Source organism: Alligator mississippiensis, chromosome 4 (genome assembly GCF_030867095.1).
Source record: "Alligator mississippiensis isolate rAllMis1 chromosome 4, rAllMis1, whole genome shotgun sequence".
Lineage (NCBI taxonomy): Eukaryota > Metazoa > Chordata > Crocodylia > Alligatoridae > Alligator > Alligator mississippiensis.
The window spans coordinates 58,917,510-58,936,602 of record NC_081827.1 but is presented as its reverse complement, the minus strand read 5'-3'; the positions used below and the strand labels follow the sequence as shown (position 1 = coordinate 58,936,602).

Below are 19,093 nucleotides of genomic sequence, written 5' to 3'. Positions count from 1 at the left end.
TTACCTTTCATTGGTCCGTTGACTTATTGTGTCAGATAGAGCTCATCCACGCATGAGAGAAAGCTTTGTGACCGCTCCATTACCTTGGGGCCCCAAGGCAGGGAGTGGAAACACAAGCGACTTTCATGGAACAGGAAGATCTGGGACAGTCCAGCAAACAGCAGCACAGTGGGGAAGACCCGGCATATTGTTAGGGACGGCCTGCCTAACATCCCATAATCATCCTGGGCACGGGAAGACTGGCGGGAGATGAGCAGGTGAAGAGAGGGTAGACATCGACATGGGGCCGCAGGAAGACTTAAGGACACCTCCCGACCAAGACAGGTGACATGCTCAAGGAGTACCCAGGTACGTAAAAGGGGTCCAGATAGTCTTGAAAATTGGGGGGGTGGCACACGCAGCAATCCAAGGCCTTAAATGCCTCTATACAAATGCTCATAGTATGGGGAATAAGCAGGAGGAACTTGCCCTCCAAATAGCCTGTTCAAACCCAGACATAGTAGAGCTCACAGAAACCTGGTGGGATTCATTCCATGACTGGGTAGTTAGCATTAGGAGCTATAGGGTTTACAGGCGAGATAGAACAGGAAGGAAAGGTGGGGGTGTGGCACTCTACGTCAAAGAGCAATACATATCCTCCACCAGCAGGATGGGGTCAGAGGAGGGGCAGGCTGAAGTGCTCTGGGTCAGGATACAGGGGGGTCATGGGGAAAGGGACTTAATGGTGGGGTCTGCTACAGACCTCCCAACCAAAGGGAAGAGCTGGACCACGAATTCTCGGGTCAGCTTGCAGAGGCACTTAAGGCAAGGAATGTAGTTGCCATGGGTGATCTAAATTACCTGGACATCTGCTGGGAGGAGCAGTCAGCCAGGTCGGACCACTCACAGAGGTTCCTGGCTGAGATACAGGACCTCCACTTAACCCAGGAGGTGCGCAGTCCTACCAGGGGGAATGACCTGCTTGACCTGGTCCTGGCCATGGGGCAATGACCTGGTAAGAGGGCTGCAGGTCCTCGACCACCTGGGCGATAGCAATCATTGCTTGCTGGAATTCACCATCCAGCGCAGGGTGCCAAGGGCCTGCAGCAAGGCAGTAGCCCTACACTTTAAGAGGGCCAACTTCAACGAGTTGAGATTAGTGGGAGAGGTGCTGGGGTCCTTGAGAGTAGGGGAACCCAGTGCCCAAGATGAGTGGTCATTCCTTAAGGAGACGATACTCAGAACCCAAGGGGTGACAATCCCAACAAGAAGCAAGTGGGGCAAGAGTGCCCAAAAGCTCTCCTGGCTCACCAAGGGCATTCGTGAATGCCTGATTGCCAAAAAGGAGGCATACACCCAGTGGAAGGGAGGGGCTATCACCAAAGAGGAGTATATCTCCACTGCTTGTAGGGGGGCTGTTAGAAAAGCTAAGGCAGATATGGAGCTAGGGCTAGCATCAAGGATCAAAGATAATAAAAAGTCCTTTTTTAAATATATAGGGAGAATGAAGAAGGCACCAGGTAATGTGGGGCCTCTGCAGGATATGCTTGGCAATCTGGTGGTTGCACCAGAGGAGAAAGCAGAGCTCTTTAATAAATTCTTCGCCTCCATTTTCCTGTGCAGGGACCGGGACTCCCTGACCAGGATTCCAGACAGACTTGGGAGAAATGCCTTCAGGCCTAAGGTTGGGGAGGACCAGGTTAGAGAGCTTCTGGAGGGGCTGGATGTGTTCAAATCAGCAGGTCCAGATGCTCTCCACCCCAGGGTTTTGAGGGAATTAGCAGGGGTTATTGCAGGGCCCCTGGCATGGCTTTACAAGCACTCGTGGTGCTCTGGCCAGGTGCCAGATGACTGGAAGAAAGCCAACATGGTCCCCATCTTGAAAAAAAGGGAAGAGGGAGGACCTGGGCAACTATAGGCCCATTAGTCTTACTTCCATCCTGAGGAAATTCTGAGAAGATCATCAAGGAGCACATCTGCAACGGGCCAGCAGCAGAGATGATGCTCAAGGGCAACCAGCACGGTTTCATTAGGGGCAGGTCCTGTCAGACCAACTTGATTGCCTTCTAGGATCAGGTCACAAAAGCATTGGACGCAGGTGTCGCGGTGGATGTAGTCTTTCTGGACTTCAGCAAGGCCTTTGACACTGTCTCCCACCCCATTCTCATAAAAAAACTAGGTGACTGTGGCATTGATGCCTACACAGCCAGATAGATTGCAAATAAGCTGAAGGGTCATACTCAGAGGGTAGTGGTGGATGGGTCTTTTTCGACCTGGAGGGAAGTGAGCAGTGGAGTCCCCCAGGGCTCGGTCCTTGGGCGCGCACTGTTCAATTTCTTTATTAGTGACTTGGGTGAGGGGGTAAAAAGCAGCCTGTTTAAATTTGCTGATGAAACCAAGATTTGGGGTGAGGTGGACACATTAGTAGGGAAGGACCTAGACAGGTTACAGGGGAAGGGCTAATGAAAATAGGATGGGTTTCAATATTGACAAGTGCAGGGTGCTGAACTTGGGCAGTGGGAACCAGCAGCACACTTATAAGCTGGGAAACTCCCTTCTCGAGAGCATGGTGGCAGAAAGAGAACTTGGAGTCATTATTGACTCCAAGATGAACATGGGCCAACAATGCGAGGTCACAGTCAGTAGGGCTAACTGTAGCTTGTCGTGCATCCACAGATGTATCTCAAGCAGGGCCCAGGAGGTGATCCTCCCCCTCTATGCGACACTGGTCAGGCCGCAGCTGGAGTACTGTGTTCAGTTCTGGGCACCACACTTCAGGAGGGATGTGGACAGCATTGAGAGGGTCCAGAGGGGGGCCACCTGCATGATCTGGGGACAGCAGGGCAAACCTTACGAACAGAGGCTACGGGACCTGAACCTGTTCAGCCTTTGCAAGAGAAGGCTGAGGGAGGACCTGGTGGCCATCTATAAACTCACCAGGGGGGACCAGCAGGGTTTGGGAGAGACCCTGTTCCCCCTAGCATCCCCCGGGGTAACAAGGAATAATGGCCACAAATTGTTAAGAGAGTAGGTTTAGACTAGACATCCGAAGGCACTACTTCACAGTCAGGGTGGCTAGGATCTGGAACCAACTTCCAAGGGAAGTGGTGATGGCTCCTACACTGGGGCTCTTTAGAAGGAGGCTTGATGTCTACCTGGCTGGGGTCATTTGAGCCCAGTTTTCTCTCCTGCCCAGGGCACGGGGTCGGACTTGATGATCTGCAAGTTCCCTTCCGACCTTACTTCTATGACATCAGAGGGCAAGCCAGTGGTCCATCATCTGGTGGTCCTAAAGGCTGGTGCATGACTGGGTGTAGGAGAGGTGGAGCCCTGACAGTACCTGCTAGAGGTAGTGCCCAACCCACAAGGAGTCCCAAGAAGGAGCCCTACCAGTTGTGGCAGGCGACTGCTAGGGTCTCCCTCACAGTGAATGCAACCCAGTACCAAGGCCACAGGAACAATTCCCATGGCTGACAGCAGGAACACGCTCCGAGGCAGCAAGGGACTGCCTACACAAGGTCAGGTGGGTGCACCATCCTCTAACAGTTTATGACCATTGCTCCTTGTCCTCCTTTGGGGCACTCTAGTGAACAGTTTTTCTCCCAGCTTCCGATATTTACTCCTTACATACTTATAGATGGCCACCAAGTCCCCCCTCAGTCTTCTCTTCCCTAGGCTGAACAGACCCAGATCCCTTAGTCTTCCTTCATAAGGTTTGTCTTCCAGGCCCTTAATCATTCTTGTAGTCCTTCTCTGTACCCTGGAGCTAAACTACTGTATGGTTGGCAAGCTGTTTAATATAAGCTGACCCCGAGTCAAAACCAAGACTACACTGACTTCAATCATCAAGTTCCTGTACATGGATGATACTGTAGTCTGTGCTCACTCAGAAGCAGACCTTTAGGCAATCATTGATATTTTTACCAAAGCATACAAGAAAATGGGACTGATGCTTAACATTGAGAAGACTAAGGTCCTCCATCAACAAGCTCTTAATGAGAAGTCCCCAGTTCTGGTAATTCAGATTTATGGTTAGATTCTGGAAAATGCTGAGTATTTTGCATACCTTGGAAGTCATCTCCTGCAGAAGGCTATCAACAAAGAAATCCAACATCACTTCGGATGTGTAAATGCAGCTATCAGATCCAACTTGATATCATGATCTTTGAACACCCATTCCCTCAGGTATGCATAGGCTGCACTTGCACATTTGAGGCAGGGCCTGTATGGCAGTGTCTGCGGGGCCACCCAAAGCTCGGGACCTGGAGCAGCCTCCCCACTCGCCCACCCCTAGGGGCGGCCCTGAACCAGACTATCACTGGGCAGTGTGCACTGGCTCCTCGGACTTGTTTGAGGGCTAGCGGGCACCGTCCTGTGTGCTCTGCTTCGTGTCCCCACTCGGCACACTCTGACCGGGGGTGGTGGGGAGGTCCCCCGGATGTTCCCACAACGATCGCTACAGTCAATTGCTGCACTTGCTTCCAGAAGCGGCTGCACTCCCAAAAGCGGCTGCAGCGAGTGCAATGTTTGGCCAGCGCTTGCAGGGGGGTGTGGGGGTGTGGGGGGGGGGCACTGGTAGACTAAAGGGGCCATTCTGGCAGTCAAAAATAGCCAAGATGCAGAAAAAAGCACTCCAGCTACTTACCTCTGTCTTTCCTCTCTATGTATGCTGTGAAGAGCGCAGGGGAAATTACACTAGCTCTTGTGCTGTCTCTGGATGATTCTTTTTGTGAACAAAATACCTTCTAATACCTTCTGAAAATTTGTATTCCACAAAGTTGGTAATCCTGCTTTTGGCTTCTGGCTTTCCTGTATGATCAGTTATGGGGCTTTATTGCAACTTTTCACCTATCAAGGAAGATGAAGGACTTAACAGAAAATCAAATCAACTATGTTTACAATCAGGTGGCTACTCTTTCAAATCTTTGGGCAGGCCTCCTTCACCCAAAGGCCTGAAGCAAAATGAGTCCATCTTACAGACTGTGCAATGGGTGGAGTGTTGTCAGCAGGGGATGTGGGCACAAACCAGGGTCTCAGGGGACAGCTGCTGTGGACTGTGGTACTCAGCTCTTCTTCATTTTCCAAGAAACTCTGCATTCCCAGCTTTCTAAGTCTGGTGGGGTTTGTAAAAAATGGTAGAGCCTCTTACTCGAACAACCCACCCAAGTTTATTTTCCCTTAAATAATGCATAGTTGTAGCCTCAACTCTGGCTTTACAAAGTGCCCTGGCTTGGAGTTTGTGTTTGTGTGGACTGAGCACAGATGCACACTCTGATCAAACCCAGTGTATAGGTTTATATTGCTGGGAGTGGCTGTGCTTGGTGTTTCCCTCTGCAGTGCCTGCTTGCATGTGTGTGTGTGTGTGTGTGTATTCGGGGGCACCTGCCTCTGTGCACGCACATGTGTGCAGTGCCTGCCTGTGTGTGTACACAGTGCTTCTGTGTGTGTGGTGCTTGCCTCTGTGTTTGTGTGGGGAGGGGTGTGTGGTGCCTGCTGGTGTGCCTGTGCTTGTGTGTGTGTGTACACAGTGTGTGTGTGCAATGCCTGCCTGTGTAGGTAGGCAGTGCCTGTGTGTATGTGCGCATGTGTGTGCATGGGGATCGTGGGTGTGGTGCCTGCCTCTGTGTGTGTGGAGGACGTGTGTGTCCAGTGCCTGCCTGTGTGTGTGCGTGTGTGGTGCCTGCCACTGTGTGTCTGGTGTCTGCCTGTGTGTGTGTGTGTGTGTGTGTGTGCGCGCGCGCGCGCGCGTGTGTGTGGTGCCTGCCTGCGTGTGTGTGTGTGTGTGTGTGTGTGCGTGTGTGTGTATGCGCGCGCGGGGGCTGCCCGTGCGCGCCGGCGGCGGGCCGGCGACTCCCCCCATTGGTGCGGCGCTGCCCCAAGGGGCGGGCAGTGCTTTGATGCCGGGGGTCCGGGGCGGCCGCAGCCGGAGCGGAGCGGGCGGCGGGGGGGGGAGACAGGAGCCGCCCCCGGCCGGCCGGCCGGGCGCGGGGAGCGAGGAGCGAGGCGAGAGCCGGGCCGGGGGCGGCATGCGGGCGGGCGAGTGCTGAGACGGGCGCCGCTGCCGGGAGGGCGGGCGCCGGGCGCGCCATGCGGTGGCTGGCGGGGCTGCTGTGTCCGCTCTGCCTGCTCCTCGCCGGGTGCCGGCCGCTGCGCCTGCACCCCGCACAAGGTAAGCGCGGCCGCTGGGCCGCTCCCCCACGCGTGTCCGCGGGGCGCAGGGGGCGGGCGGGGCGCTAAGGGCTGGCCCGGCTGTCCCCGCAGAGGCGCTGGTGCGGCAGCTGCCGTCCTACGAGATCGTGGCGCCCGTGCGGGTGGACGAGCGCGGCGCGCCGCTGCCCCGCGCGCAGCCCTTCCGCAGGAGGAGGAGGAGTGCGGAGCCGCCGCCGGGCCCCGCCGCCCGCTACCACTTCCAGCTGGCCGCTTACGGACAGCTCTTCCGCCTCAACCTCAGCGCCGACGCGGGCTTCCTGGCGCCCGGCTTCGCCGTGCTGCACCGCGGCCGCCCCCCGCCCGCGCCGCCGCCGCCGCCGCCCGACCTGCGCCACTGCTTCTACCGCGGCACCGTCAACGCGCGGGACGCGCACGCCGCCGTGCTCAGCCTCTGCGGCGGCCTGGTGAGTGAGACACCGCTTCCTCCCAGCACGTTCCCCTCGGCTGCGGGCTGCCCTGGCACTAGGGTTGCCAGCTCTGGTTGAGTCTATTCCCCGCAGGTTTCATCACGTGATGTGATGACATTAATGACTTGACGTCAGGAAGGCAAATGCACATTACTGTTACATTTCAGAAACCCACTGGACAACTGTATAAATCAGCTTCAACACTTAATATTCTTTGTAATGAATGCCCATTTATTTCTCTCCTGGGTGACTCTCAGCAGTCTCCTGCAGACTTATCTCTAATTCCTGGAGACTCCAAGGCAAGTTGGCCACCCTGCCTGGCACGATGGGCGACTGGCGCCTCCTGAGTCTGGGGGGACACTAGCAGGGCATGACCCAGGCGGGGTCCCCCAGTGGCCAGCTGGAAACCGGGGCATGGGGGGGCCCAGTGGCACTTTTGTTGCCGACATCCCAACGCCATCCCTAGGGGTGTGCGGGGCTAGGGAGTGGGGGTGGCAAGCGGCTGGACCATGGGGTGGGGGGGTTGCGAGCAGCTGGACTGTGGAGCCGGCGGTGGCTGCAGCAGGGCCTGTATGGCAGTGTGTGCGGGGCCACCCAAAGCTCGGGACCTGGAGCAGCCTCCCCACTCGCCCACCCCTAGGGGCGGCCCTGAACCAGACTATCACTGGGCAGTGTGCACTGGCTCCTTGGACTCGTTTGAGGGCTAGGGGGCACCGTCCTGTGTGCTCTGCTCCGTGTCCCCACTTGGCACACTCTGACTGGCACTCTCCTCCCTGTTTTTTCATGATTTTCCCCAAGAAATTTATTGCCTCCTTTTCCTTTGCTGAAGGGAGGCCTATGAAAGACTTGGTGGGCTGGACCCACATGTTTTAAAAGGTGACAAATAAGCCTGACACCCAGCAGGGTTGTGCTAAAGGAAAGGGCTGTGCAGCAGGGCTGTGCCACTGCTCCAGTGAATCCCTGGCACCCCTTGGCCTGAAATGCGTGGGGACAGAACAGGGGCAATAATGGTGTGGCCCCATGGGGACCTGGTGCTCTCCTGTTCTCTGCTTACACAAGGTCTGTGAGGAGAGATGGGGTGTGGGGGGAAGGGGAGAGAAGCCCCCTGTCTTTCTGTTGCTCAGCAGTCAGCACTGGTTCCGCCTGGGTCTGATCCTGCTTCCACTGAAGCAAGACGAAAGTCTGCAACTGACCTCAGTGGAAACCCATCAGGCCTCTTTCTTCATACCGGGGTATTGCCAATTTTGTACTAACTTGGTTTCTTTTATTCCTCTTCCAACCCCTCTTTAGGCAAGAGGGGTAAGACTAAGGTAACAGAACTACTTGGGGAAAGACTAAGGCACAACAATATATGAAACCTCTCCCTCTGCTTCTTTGGCCAAGAACAAATAATTAGGGATCTACCTAAATTGGGCCGGAAGTGCTACAGGTCCTTTAATCTTGTTCTTTTTGCTGTGAGCCCCCCTGCCACTGATTGGCACAGGTTCCCTGGTGATCTCACTGCTTGTTCCTGATTGGCCAGGAGGCAAACACCACAGTTTTAAATATTCTGTGGTTTTTGCCTCCTGTCACTGATTGGCTGAGGGGTCCGAGCAGTCCTGTTGCTTGGTGCTCATTGGCTGGGAGGCAGAAACCCCGGCATATTTCAAACCATGGTTTTTGCCTCAGGGGCAGGGCTTGATCCATAATAATAACTGATTAATTTATTATTATAGAACTATGATGAATGCTAGCTGCTGAATACAAACAAACTTTGAAAGCAAATCTTAGAAGCACGTGTGTTAGAACTGACAGAGAGGTTTGCAATAACATATTAATGATTACTTGTAAATAGAGTAAGTACAATAGTTTTACATATATGTGGTTTTTGTGCCATTGATATCCTTCCTCCTGATATGGAGCAAGCGACAGGGCTGCCAGGGGCCCTCTGCCAATTGGTGGTAGAGGGGATGTGCAGAGAAAAGAGCAAGATGAAAGGAGCCACTTTATTTTTGTTTTATTTTACAGATCAAGTGTTCTAAACTTAGAATGTGGGACCGGTATTTTTCAAGTGTTTATCAAAAAGTGGTTATTGGCACTTTTATTAATATTTTTATTTTATTGATATTTTTATTTCACAGCGGTAAAAAAAAGTCGACAACACTTTAAACCATCTTGCAGCTGTGGCAGAGGAGAAGGATGAAGTGTGGAAGCTATGATATCAGCTGTGATGTCTGGGTGGCAGGTCTAACACATAGATGTAAAATAGTAGTTTCCCTTTAAAAATCTGATTGTGTAATTATTACAGCACAATTTAAGAAGCTGTCTCCACTTAGGAAAGTGAAAGGGGGAAAGCCTTAGGTTTGAGCATTGGGAAAGGCAGCCACATGAATAGGGAGGATGGAGACAAAAATGGATTGGAGGTGGCAGAATATAATCAGGGGAAATACACTTTATCCTATAAAAGGCTGAGATGCAGTCTACTGCCCCATGGCGCACACTGGAAAAAGAGAGCCACAGAGAAATTACACCTGAAAGGGGTATAACATTATCTCCCAGTGCTTTTTCTGGGATGTGCAAATATTTCTCACCCTATACTCTGATCTGTGCCTACAGACTTAATCTATCCCTTAGAAATGAACTAAAAAAGTAAACTGTCCAGAGAAAAGATTATATTAATGTGCATCCAGAAGCACTGATCTTGCTTTTGAAGCACACCTAATTAGTGCTGTTGTAATTAGAAGTAAAACAAACAAAGAAACAAACAAAAGTAAAGTAATCCAAAACTAAAATCCTGCCCAAACAAAACACTGTACCAACACAATCCTTTTCCTGCGTATTCATTATCTCCAGGAAAGTGCTTTGAGACTATGGCAGCAAGGGCAGAAGTATGAGAACTTTTTTTCTGTTTACAGCTTTCACTACCAATGAGGACTCTTATTACCTATAAAGCAGAATTTTTCATTGCTTGAAGGATATCAATGACACAAAAACCATGTATATGTAAAACTGTTGTACCTACTCCATTTACAAGTAATTATTAAGTTTGTCATAAACTGAAAGAATTTATTGCAAACCTCTCTATCAGTTTTAACACACGTGCTTCTAAGATTTGTTTTTAAAGTTTGTTTGTATTCAATAGCTAGCATTCATCATAGTTCTATAATAGTAAGTTAATCAGTTATATTATGGAATTATCAGCTAGCATGATTTCATATTGTACTGATTTAAATAGGGGTACTCCTTGAGTAGGGGATGATTTACTGTAAGGGTAGTAGACTCTAGCCCTTAATTAGTCTGAACCCATTTATTGTAATTAGGGCAAATCCACCTTCTCTTCATGGGACTGTTTTCTTTTCCTTGCTTACCCAGAGACTGAGCCTGGCATGTGGAGGTGAAAAGCGAGAAGATTTCATACTAGTTGTAATTTCCAAGTAGTGACTGATATAGTATGAGAGGGGAGAGGTAGTTAGCCGTGTTGGTTTAAAGTCAGCATTTGATGATGTGAGCTTGGACTCATGAAAACGTATGCATCTCCAATTTAGTTAGTCTCTATGGGGTACCTCCACCTTGCCTTCTACCTTTATATATGAGAGATTTTAAAACTATATAGTAATATTTGTGCCATCCAATTTGCATATATTTGAGAACCAATACTGTAAGTTAAGGGAAAAATGACATTAAAAATGCTAAAAGAATATTAACAATTTAATTAAAAAAATTGCTGTGAAGATGTATTCAGTCTGCCTGAAAGTGATCAGAGGTTTATCTAGTAAATCAGGTGCTCCCCAATTTACCGGATAATAAAATTATTAGCTCCCTTCCTTTACTGGCCTGACTATACCTGCAGCCTTCACTACCTCTTCCCAGGTTCTTTCTCCCACATCCTTGTATCTCCAACTCTTGTACACTCTTTCTTGAGCTGCTTCCTATTTTCATCCCAGGGTTAACCTGTTTCCAAATATGCCAAGAAGCACATGTGTAATAGTTGGGGAATGTACCCGCCTCCGTTCGATTAGGAGCTCGCGCGCCACCTTCGCCCGGGCTCGGGATCTTGCGCCCCCGAGCTTCATTGGTACGCCCCAGGGTTTACCCCGGCTGGTATTAAGGGGGACCCCAGAACTCGCCTGCCACGACTTTGATGACTCTCTCAGTGGGGGGTCTTCCCTTGGGGTATCCCCTGGTGCCGGCACACTTCTTCGCGGGTACTCTCGGGGCTCCGTCCTCCCCTGCACCCCGGCCATACGCCACCTCAGGTCTTCCTGTCCTGGCCTCTAATCCGTCCTCGTCTCGTCTTCTCTCGGCTCGGTCACCCTAGCCACTACCAGCTGTCTTCGGACCGGGTATGCCCCTCCCAGTTGGGGGGTGCTGCCCTGATCCCTCCTTCCTTGGGATGCAGACGTCCTCTCTGCTTCCCCAATAGTCCCGGCCGCAGTTACCCGCGCCGTCAGCTCCGCAATACAGGCTACAGCTGGCCCCACTCTCGGGATAGCTGCTACGCCTCCTGCTGCCTCGGGTGTCGGGTTCCCCGCTGGCTGCTGCCCCACCTCTGGGGCTGACTTCTCCCCCTGTCTCCTCACTTCTGGGTGCTCCGCTGCGCTGCTCGCAGCCTATTCTGCCTCTACCCGGCGGCGTCCCGCACTCTGCGGGTGGCGGCTGATTCCCTGCTCGCTGGGGCTTCGCGCTCCAGCTCTCTCCCTTCAACCGCCCCGCTGCTTCGGCGGGGCCGCCTTTTGTTCCTCCCGGCCGGCGGGCCCCGCCCCCGCCGCTCAGCCGCAGCCGGATAAACGCCTGGCTGATGACCCGCGCCAGCAACGCCGGTGCGTGGAGTTTCTTTGGGTCTTCCGGCCCTGCGGGAGGTAAGCAGACCCCTTGGCTACCGTGGGGGTCTCCCAGTGCCCCCGCTCCCCTGGGACAGGGAACATTGCTTAATGGCTTTTGATACCCTGAATGCACTTTTGTTGTGTTTATATGGCAGAGTCTGAATTGGGCTCAGCAATATACATTCCTGGGAGAAGCTAGGAGGTCATTAGGGAGGCTGTAGTAATTGCAAGGAGGGAATCTTATTAGGAAAACTGGGCATGCAATCAAGGTAGGAGGTCATTTGGAGTGATGGCCTGGCCATCTGGATGAACATCTGATTATTTGCTGGCACTTTTACATCATTTGAGTGATTTCTAAAATTTCAGGCATCATTTCATTTTATTTTCTTAAAGTTCTACTATATATAGATTTTTTTTAAACTTTTACTGCATTGGTCAATTTTAGCTTCCTAAAAACATGGGGAATCAGGGTCTCCTGAGGATGTCATTGGCTACATGTGGACTAAAGTGACGCCGCAAACATTTTTCAAACAGCAAGAAAAAGGAAGTAAAATATTTATTTAACTTTTAAAAATACACAGATTTCACAAAATTATTGATAAATACAGGGGAAACATTACTGAACAAAATAATTTGATATAGGAGATGACATGATTTAATATTTATGAATGGAGTGAGCTTTCAGTTCCAACTGGATCCTACCTGAAGGAAAAACAAGGCTTGTAAAATTTTAAGTTATTTATGGCCTCAGTAACTGTACATTTATTCCTTTGAGGAATCTCACAGGGAGGTGATGGTAGATTCTGGAAATGTTTAAACTTAAGTTTTCTGAGCTAGAAGGGAGAGTTGGTCAACCTTTTGGCCAAATGCTACCCACTATTTCTATGGTTGCCTTAAGACACCACATAGAATACATCTAGTACAGGGGTGGACAAAATATGGCCCACAGACTGGATCCGGCCCCTGCTAGGTCTTTCTATCCAGCCTGTGGGGGCCCCTAAAAAATGCAGAAAATATTTATCTGCTTCTGGCTGGCTGCCAAAGATTACAGGAGCCAGGGCGGGTAGGACCCAGGGGGAGCCATCAGCAGGATGCAGCAGCCCAGGCCCACCCCAGCCATTTTCCTGCTTTCTTGTTCTCACACTGCTCCAGCACCACATGGCTCAGGGCTGCATCGCCGGACTGTGGGAGCACGAGGCCCACACTGGCAGTCAGAGATTGGTACTGTTGCATACCATTGCTTACCTTGTGTGGCATAACATTATACAGTAGATAAATCCAAATATCATTGGGCTATTTTTCCTTATTCTTTTAATAAAATTAAATTCAAGCATCCTAATGGGTTAGAGTGAATATTTTTAAAAATAAATATTTAACAACTTATTTAAATATTTAACATGTATATTTCACTTCCAGTACTTTTTAATTTTAACTGACCAAGCTACCTCTTGACAAAAATTACTTCCTAACTCTGAAAAAGAAAACATTTTGCAGCAGTTCACTTGGCCTTATAACCTGTGTGAGTTTCAGTAATATATTAGGAGGTTAAAATGGGGAAAATTTTAAAAAAGAAGGGAAAAAAAAAGAATAAAAATAAAATGCATGCAGAACAACATTTCATCATGTTATGCTGTAAGGAATAGGTTAATTTTAATAGCTCTAATATTTTAAACTCAGACTTTAGCACAGGCTAGAAAAAATACTATTACCTGTCAACCCTTGATAAACACAATACCTCTAAACAAGTGAAATTTAATAACTGCGGATTGGTTAAGATGCTGGCCTTTATCCACAAAAATATGGGCTTGTTTGTAATTTAGGAATCTTCCATTCTGATATATGAGAATGTAATGCTGATTCTCCATAATATATATTAATGAAATGGGTCATATAAGTAGTTTTGGCTATGTCAGAGCCATGAAATGACTTTAAACACAACTTGAGATAAATAGCTTGAGAAGTTTCTTGATGAATTAACTAACAGGATTACGTGACATAAAGCCAGCAGCAGCAGGTCATTAGACTCCCGTCACCCAAGAGGTCCCCTTCAGTCCTATATTCTTATTTTTGTTCTTTAAAAATAAATCAATAAAGGATGTTAACAAGCCAACAAAAACTAACATGCACTCATGCTCACTTGTGCTCTGTCTCTCACCTGTCTACTGAAAATTATGATTTAAATGTAAAAAAATAATCTTTGTTTTTTTCCTTTTCCTTGTGGGGATCCAGTAACTGCTGCTCATTATGCTCTCTGCCAGTTACTTTGGTGATCCCAGCTATCATGGAAAACTTCAGTTAATGTATCCTAGAATATTTGGGGTTGGGTTCTCTTCTGTGCTGACAGCTGTTTGGATTAGGGATTGGAGAGCCATTGGGAAGGCACATTGAGATAGGTGCTGGCCTGGAAGGGAACAGAGTCCAGGCTCCAGCCTGGAGTTTTACTCCCAAAGGGATATAAGCTTCTGCACTGTTCCATATCCATTTTCTCCTATAACTACTACATGTAAGAAGTCAGGGGCTCAGCTTTAAAAGGAGCACAGAGAAGAGCCTGGAGAGTGCCTGTGTCAAGGGTCAACAATATGACCCATGGGTTGAATGTGGCCTGCAGAGCCTGAGGGCTGCTTGTGCCTGTACCTGCATTGGGGCTAAACAGTGAGGAGCTGCGCTGGGGCTGGGCAGCTTCCAGATGTGCCGTTGTCACTGCTGCTTCTTCCCCTTGCCACCTATCCTTCCTTCCCTGACTGCTTCCAGCTGTGTGGAGATGCGCTGGTATTGGGCAGCTGGAAGCTGTATCCATGCTCATGCTTCTTTGAATGGCAACCGGGAGTGGGGAGGGTAGGGAGAAGGAAGTTGGGGAGGGAGAAACAGCAGCAGAATGGATGCACTGTCCACTGCTTGGCCCTGGCATAGCTCCCCACCAGGTGAAAGCTGTGCCCTTGCCTAGCTGTGGTGTGGGTGTATGCCCCAGTTGCCTTGATTTGGTGCAGCACAGGGAAAGCCCTTTACCACTGACAGCCCACATCAGACCACAGGTGGCATGTTCTGACCTGTGGCTTAAAAAGATTGCTGGCTACTGGTCTAGGTGGTTAGAGCCCTGTGTTTGGAAGTCAGAAAGATTCAGGGTCAAATTCTCTCTGGGAAAGGGGCCTAGAACAGGGGTCAGCACCCCCTGGCACACATGCCAGAGTGTGGCATGTAATGGCATTTTGATTGGCATGTGTGCCTCAGGGCAGACCGTGGGAAGGGGCCGGGACTGCACTGCCTCAACAAGGATTGGGCCCCTCATGACTCCCCTCCCAACTTCCCCTGGCACATCAACATATTACAAGTTGAGGTTGTGAGTGTTTTTGGTGCTTGGCCCAAAAATGTCGCCGGCCCCTGGTGTAGAATTATTTTCTAGTTCCCCACCCTTCCCCACCTACTTAGCTCTTGGGGCTGCAACAGATCCTCCTTCTATATACCCTCTCCTCCCTGAACTTTTTCCTGTACTCCAAATATTTTTCAAGTATTGAAGTGTGAAGTACTTTTCCTGTACTTCGAGTATATTTAGATGTGCACTTTCCTGGCCAGTATGTAGCCCTATTGTGCATGCTTAGTCTGAACACACACTTATGTATCCACAGTACAACTGCAAAGCCAGAAGCATTCAGGTATATGATTAGAAAACTGCCAGTTAGGGCATGTGTAAACGAAACAGGGGCCCTAAATTGAAGCAGTAAGTTTTTAAAAACACTGCATCAATTTAGGGCCCTTTAAATCCTTGTGTTGTGCACACACCCTGCTGACTTACCTGCTTCTCCAGCAGTAGGGAAGGGAGGGCAAGCTGCTGGTGGGCGGAGCAGTCCCTGGGCTGCAGTGAGGGCTGGTGCTTCCCCTCATGGCAGCGACGGCCCCCTCCCCCCCCCCCCCAGTGGCACCTGCCCACAGGTACCTGGTTTGGGCAGTCTTGTGGGGCACTGCAGCCATGGAGGGAAGCACCGGACCCCTGCGCAGCTCAGGTAGGCAGGCAGGCTCGGGGGGGGGATCAGGCTTCCTGCTTCTCTTGGGCGGAGCCTACCTTCTCAGGCTGCTGCCAGGCTGCCTGCAGGACTCCTCAGAGGAGTTTTAGTTTGCTGCGCCCCAAGTCATTTAAGGTCCATTACACTGCTGTATTTCTTACAGCAGCTGTAATGCGCCATACGCTACTGACCCGTGCAAGCACCAACACCATTAAAGCAGTGCTAAATATTTAGCTCGCTTTAAAGTGTCGTGCACACATGCCCCTCGTTTCGTCTACAGACGGCCTTAGACATCCAAAGGGAAGTGAAATTCTCCCCTATGTTGCCAGGTGATCTGACAGAATTATTTATCCTTTGTCTCTTAATACAGAAATTTACAAAGTCTTTTTTTTTGTGTTCCACTTATATATAGCTTATTCATTTAAAAAGTTTTTTTGAACACTGCATGCATGTGCAACTGCCAAAGAAGTCCATGTGTCAGGTATCCAGGTTGTAGCTGTATTGGTCTAGAGGAAAAGGCAATCAGGACGCCTAGTAGAGATGATATCTTTTATTAGACCAACAAAATTTTTGCAAAAAAATTCTTTAATTGCAAGCTTTCAGGCACAAATGCCCTTCATCAGAATTTAAGCTAGTAAGGGAAGACTTCTTGGTATTTGATGGAGTTGAAGCAATCATCAATATGGTCATGGCTGATTGCTCTATGAAAGCACACTTGCCAGAGTCAGCTTTTTTCAAAATTAAATGGAAGTTTTATCATTGAATATTAATGCTGTCTTGTCATTTTTGTATATACACGTTTTGTTATTTTTCCGATTTCATCACAGTACTCTGAGAGTCAAATTAATTGTATTATAAATTAAGAACTAATGTTGAAATTCCCCTTATATTGATCAGTCAAACTCGCATGATATTTAGGAATATAGTATTTTTTATTTTGTTCAGATTGGGGAAAAAACATAGGTTCTTTAAATATTTCAAACATTTAAAAAAGTTTTTTATGTATTGGTATCTACTTTTAATTTCTGTACACTTAACTTCTATTTAATGTGAAAGGCTATTCATGCATTTTATAATCCTGAGCTGTGTTAATTTGTGATAATTCATATGAACCAACTCTGATTTAGCCACTTGATTTAGCTGATGTTATACCATGCAAGCAACTTTGTTTGGATAATTGCACTCCTAGATGATATTGCTGGTTTAGTTTAATGTTTATGTTTAGGGAAAGCTCAATACTGTGTCAACAAAATTAAATGTTTAATCAGTAGTTGCAATTTTCCAGGTGTCCAATCATATACAGATTCCTAAGTATGTACAATACTGACACAAGAATTTAAATCTATTTATTTATTTTATATTAAATAATGTGTTCTTTCAAATTTTAAGATATACTATAAACCAAATATTTCTTTTAAAAATGGCATGTGTCTTAAATTTAGATACACAAAAAAGAAATAAGCATAAAACTATAATAAAATATAAAATAATTATGGTAAATATGATGACATTCTTAAAAATGCCAACAAAAGATCTGGATGCCAGAAGAAGCACAAACAGGAATGTGACAGTTAAATGTTATTTTTGCCACCAGATGCTGTAATAATATCTACTGCAGTCAGCCAACTTGAAAGAGCTGGTTACTGCTGGTTCCTCCATGTTATGGGTTAAATTTACTAGTGTAAATCTGGGGTAAATTTATGTTCTGTGTTTGTATCCTTAGCTCTTTCTTTCCCTCTTGTTTTCCTAAACTGTAAAATCTGAACTTACCATTTCCAAAAACTGAAAAGCTGGAACTCTTTGGCTAAGTACAGATAGTCAAAAAGCCTGAGGCTGAATTGATTCAGTCTTTGCAGGTTAGTCTAAACTGCAGAGATTAAACTGAGAAACAACTGGACATGCATTCACTTTTGATTCAGAAAATGCAGCCACATGCATGCAGTGCCTCAGGCCAGTAGCTGAGGGGTACTACAGCATGGCTCTCTGACACGTAGCCAGCATGGGCTGTGTGTTCACTTCCACTTCCTGCTACCCCTGAGGTCTCTGGGATTTGCAGTCCAGAATCACAGAAGCAGGGCTCGAAAACATGCTGGGATGCTGGGGGACTATGATTTAACTTAAACCAGGAAGGTGTCTGGGAAAAAAGTTTCATAAACTGGTTTGAGCCAAATCAATTAAGTCTGATACTACATTCAACCAGATTTACCTGAAACTGGTCTTAGTCATTTTGAAACTGGTTTATGTGCACTGAACTTCTGTTCTTTTATAGGTTTAAACCAGCTTCTGACCACTTAAACCGGTTTGTGTAACATCTGTCCCTAGCCTTTATGTTGGAACTTTGAAGATTAGGATCTAAGCTGTCCTCCACTTTTACTCCTAGTGGAAGTTCAAACAATCAGCTGTTTATCAGCAGGTCCTTCTAAGTGCAGATTACAGAAAATGGCAGGGTATTATTCTTGTGACTTATTAAGTTAATAAGTATACTGGACACTTTACAAACATGCAAAAGAAATATTATAAGTGGAATTTATAATCTACATTTTAGTCAACAACTAATAAAAAGGCAGTGAATAAAAATAAGATTTCAAAACCAAGAACTAAAAAAGTGAAAAAATACAATAACCAACAGCGATGAAGAATGGATGGGAAATGTGGGAAGAGTGAACAAGGATTACTTAAGTTTACTAAGATCCTGTCACTGGTTCTTACTATACAGATACATATTAATATCCAAGAACTCTCATACTTTGCTGCTAAATCCTGCAACAAGGCCCAGGATTCTGCAGCACTCATAAAAGGCAGCTATTATAGCTCAAGGTAAGATATAAAGGTGAGCTTTTAGGTCAACTTACATTTAACTTCAGATTTTACTAAGTAGAAATCAAAAGTTGACAATTTTCCTGATTGAAGGGGGGTGGAGGGTGGTGGGGGTGGAATACAGATGTAGATTTGTAATCCTGATGTGAGATAGGAGAAGCAGGGGATATTAACTGGTGACTGATTTAAGTATAGAGGGTAGCCTGGGTGACAGTGACCATGAAACCATCACGTTCACTGTCCATCACAAGGCAGACAAATTAGATAGCAGGGTTGAAGTTCTAGACTTCAAAAATGCAAATTTCAACAAGCTCAGGTCACTAGTGGGGGAAGTGTTGCAGGACCCGGAATCGACAGCAAAAGGAGTGCATGAAGTATGGTCGTTTCTTAAGGACACGATCCTTGGAAGTACAAAGCAAGTCCATTCCCACGTGGAGGAAAGGTAGCAGAAAGGCTGGGAAGCCCTCTTGGCTAAACAGGGAAATCACAGTCCTCTTAAAAAAGAAGAAAGAGGCATACAAACAATGGACACTTGGGACAGTCCTCAAGGAGGTCTATACAACAATGGCCCGCACTTGTGGGAAACAGATTAAAAGGCCAGGGTGGTGACTGAACTTAAATTAGCAGCGGAAATCAAGGACAACAAGAAGTCCTTCAGGTACATGGGGAACCGGAAGAAAACAAATGGGAGTGTGGGACCACTGTTCAACAACAGGACATCTGGTTACTGGCACTCAAGAGAAAACTGAACTCCTGAATGACTACTTTGCTTCAGTGTTTCTCTGGGCCAAGGGGAAAATCATGCCAGATAGGATACAGAACGGGCATGGTAGGAATGACCACCTTCCTACTATTGACGTAGAACTGGTGTGTGATCAAT

The 19,093-nt window shown here is 47.9% G+C and overlaps 1 protein-coding gene across 1 annotated transcript in view; it reads left to right on the top strand.

Moving 5' to 3' along the window:
* Positions 1–5,906: 5,906 nt before the first annotated feature.
* ADAMTS20 (ADAM metallopeptidase with thrombospondin type 1 motif 20) overlaps positions 5,907–19,093 on the top strand; it is a 165,741-nt gene continuing 152,554 nt past the window's right edge. Inside the window, exons 1-2 of the mRNA XM_006272240.3 lie at positions 5,907–6,148; positions 6,241–6,593. Of these exons, the coding sequence (XP_006272302.1) occupies positions 6,067–6,148; positions 6,241–6,593 (435 nt within the window). The 5' untranslated portion in view covers positions 5,907–6,066. The remainder of the gene's footprint in view (positions 6,149–6,240; positions 6,594–19,093) is intronic.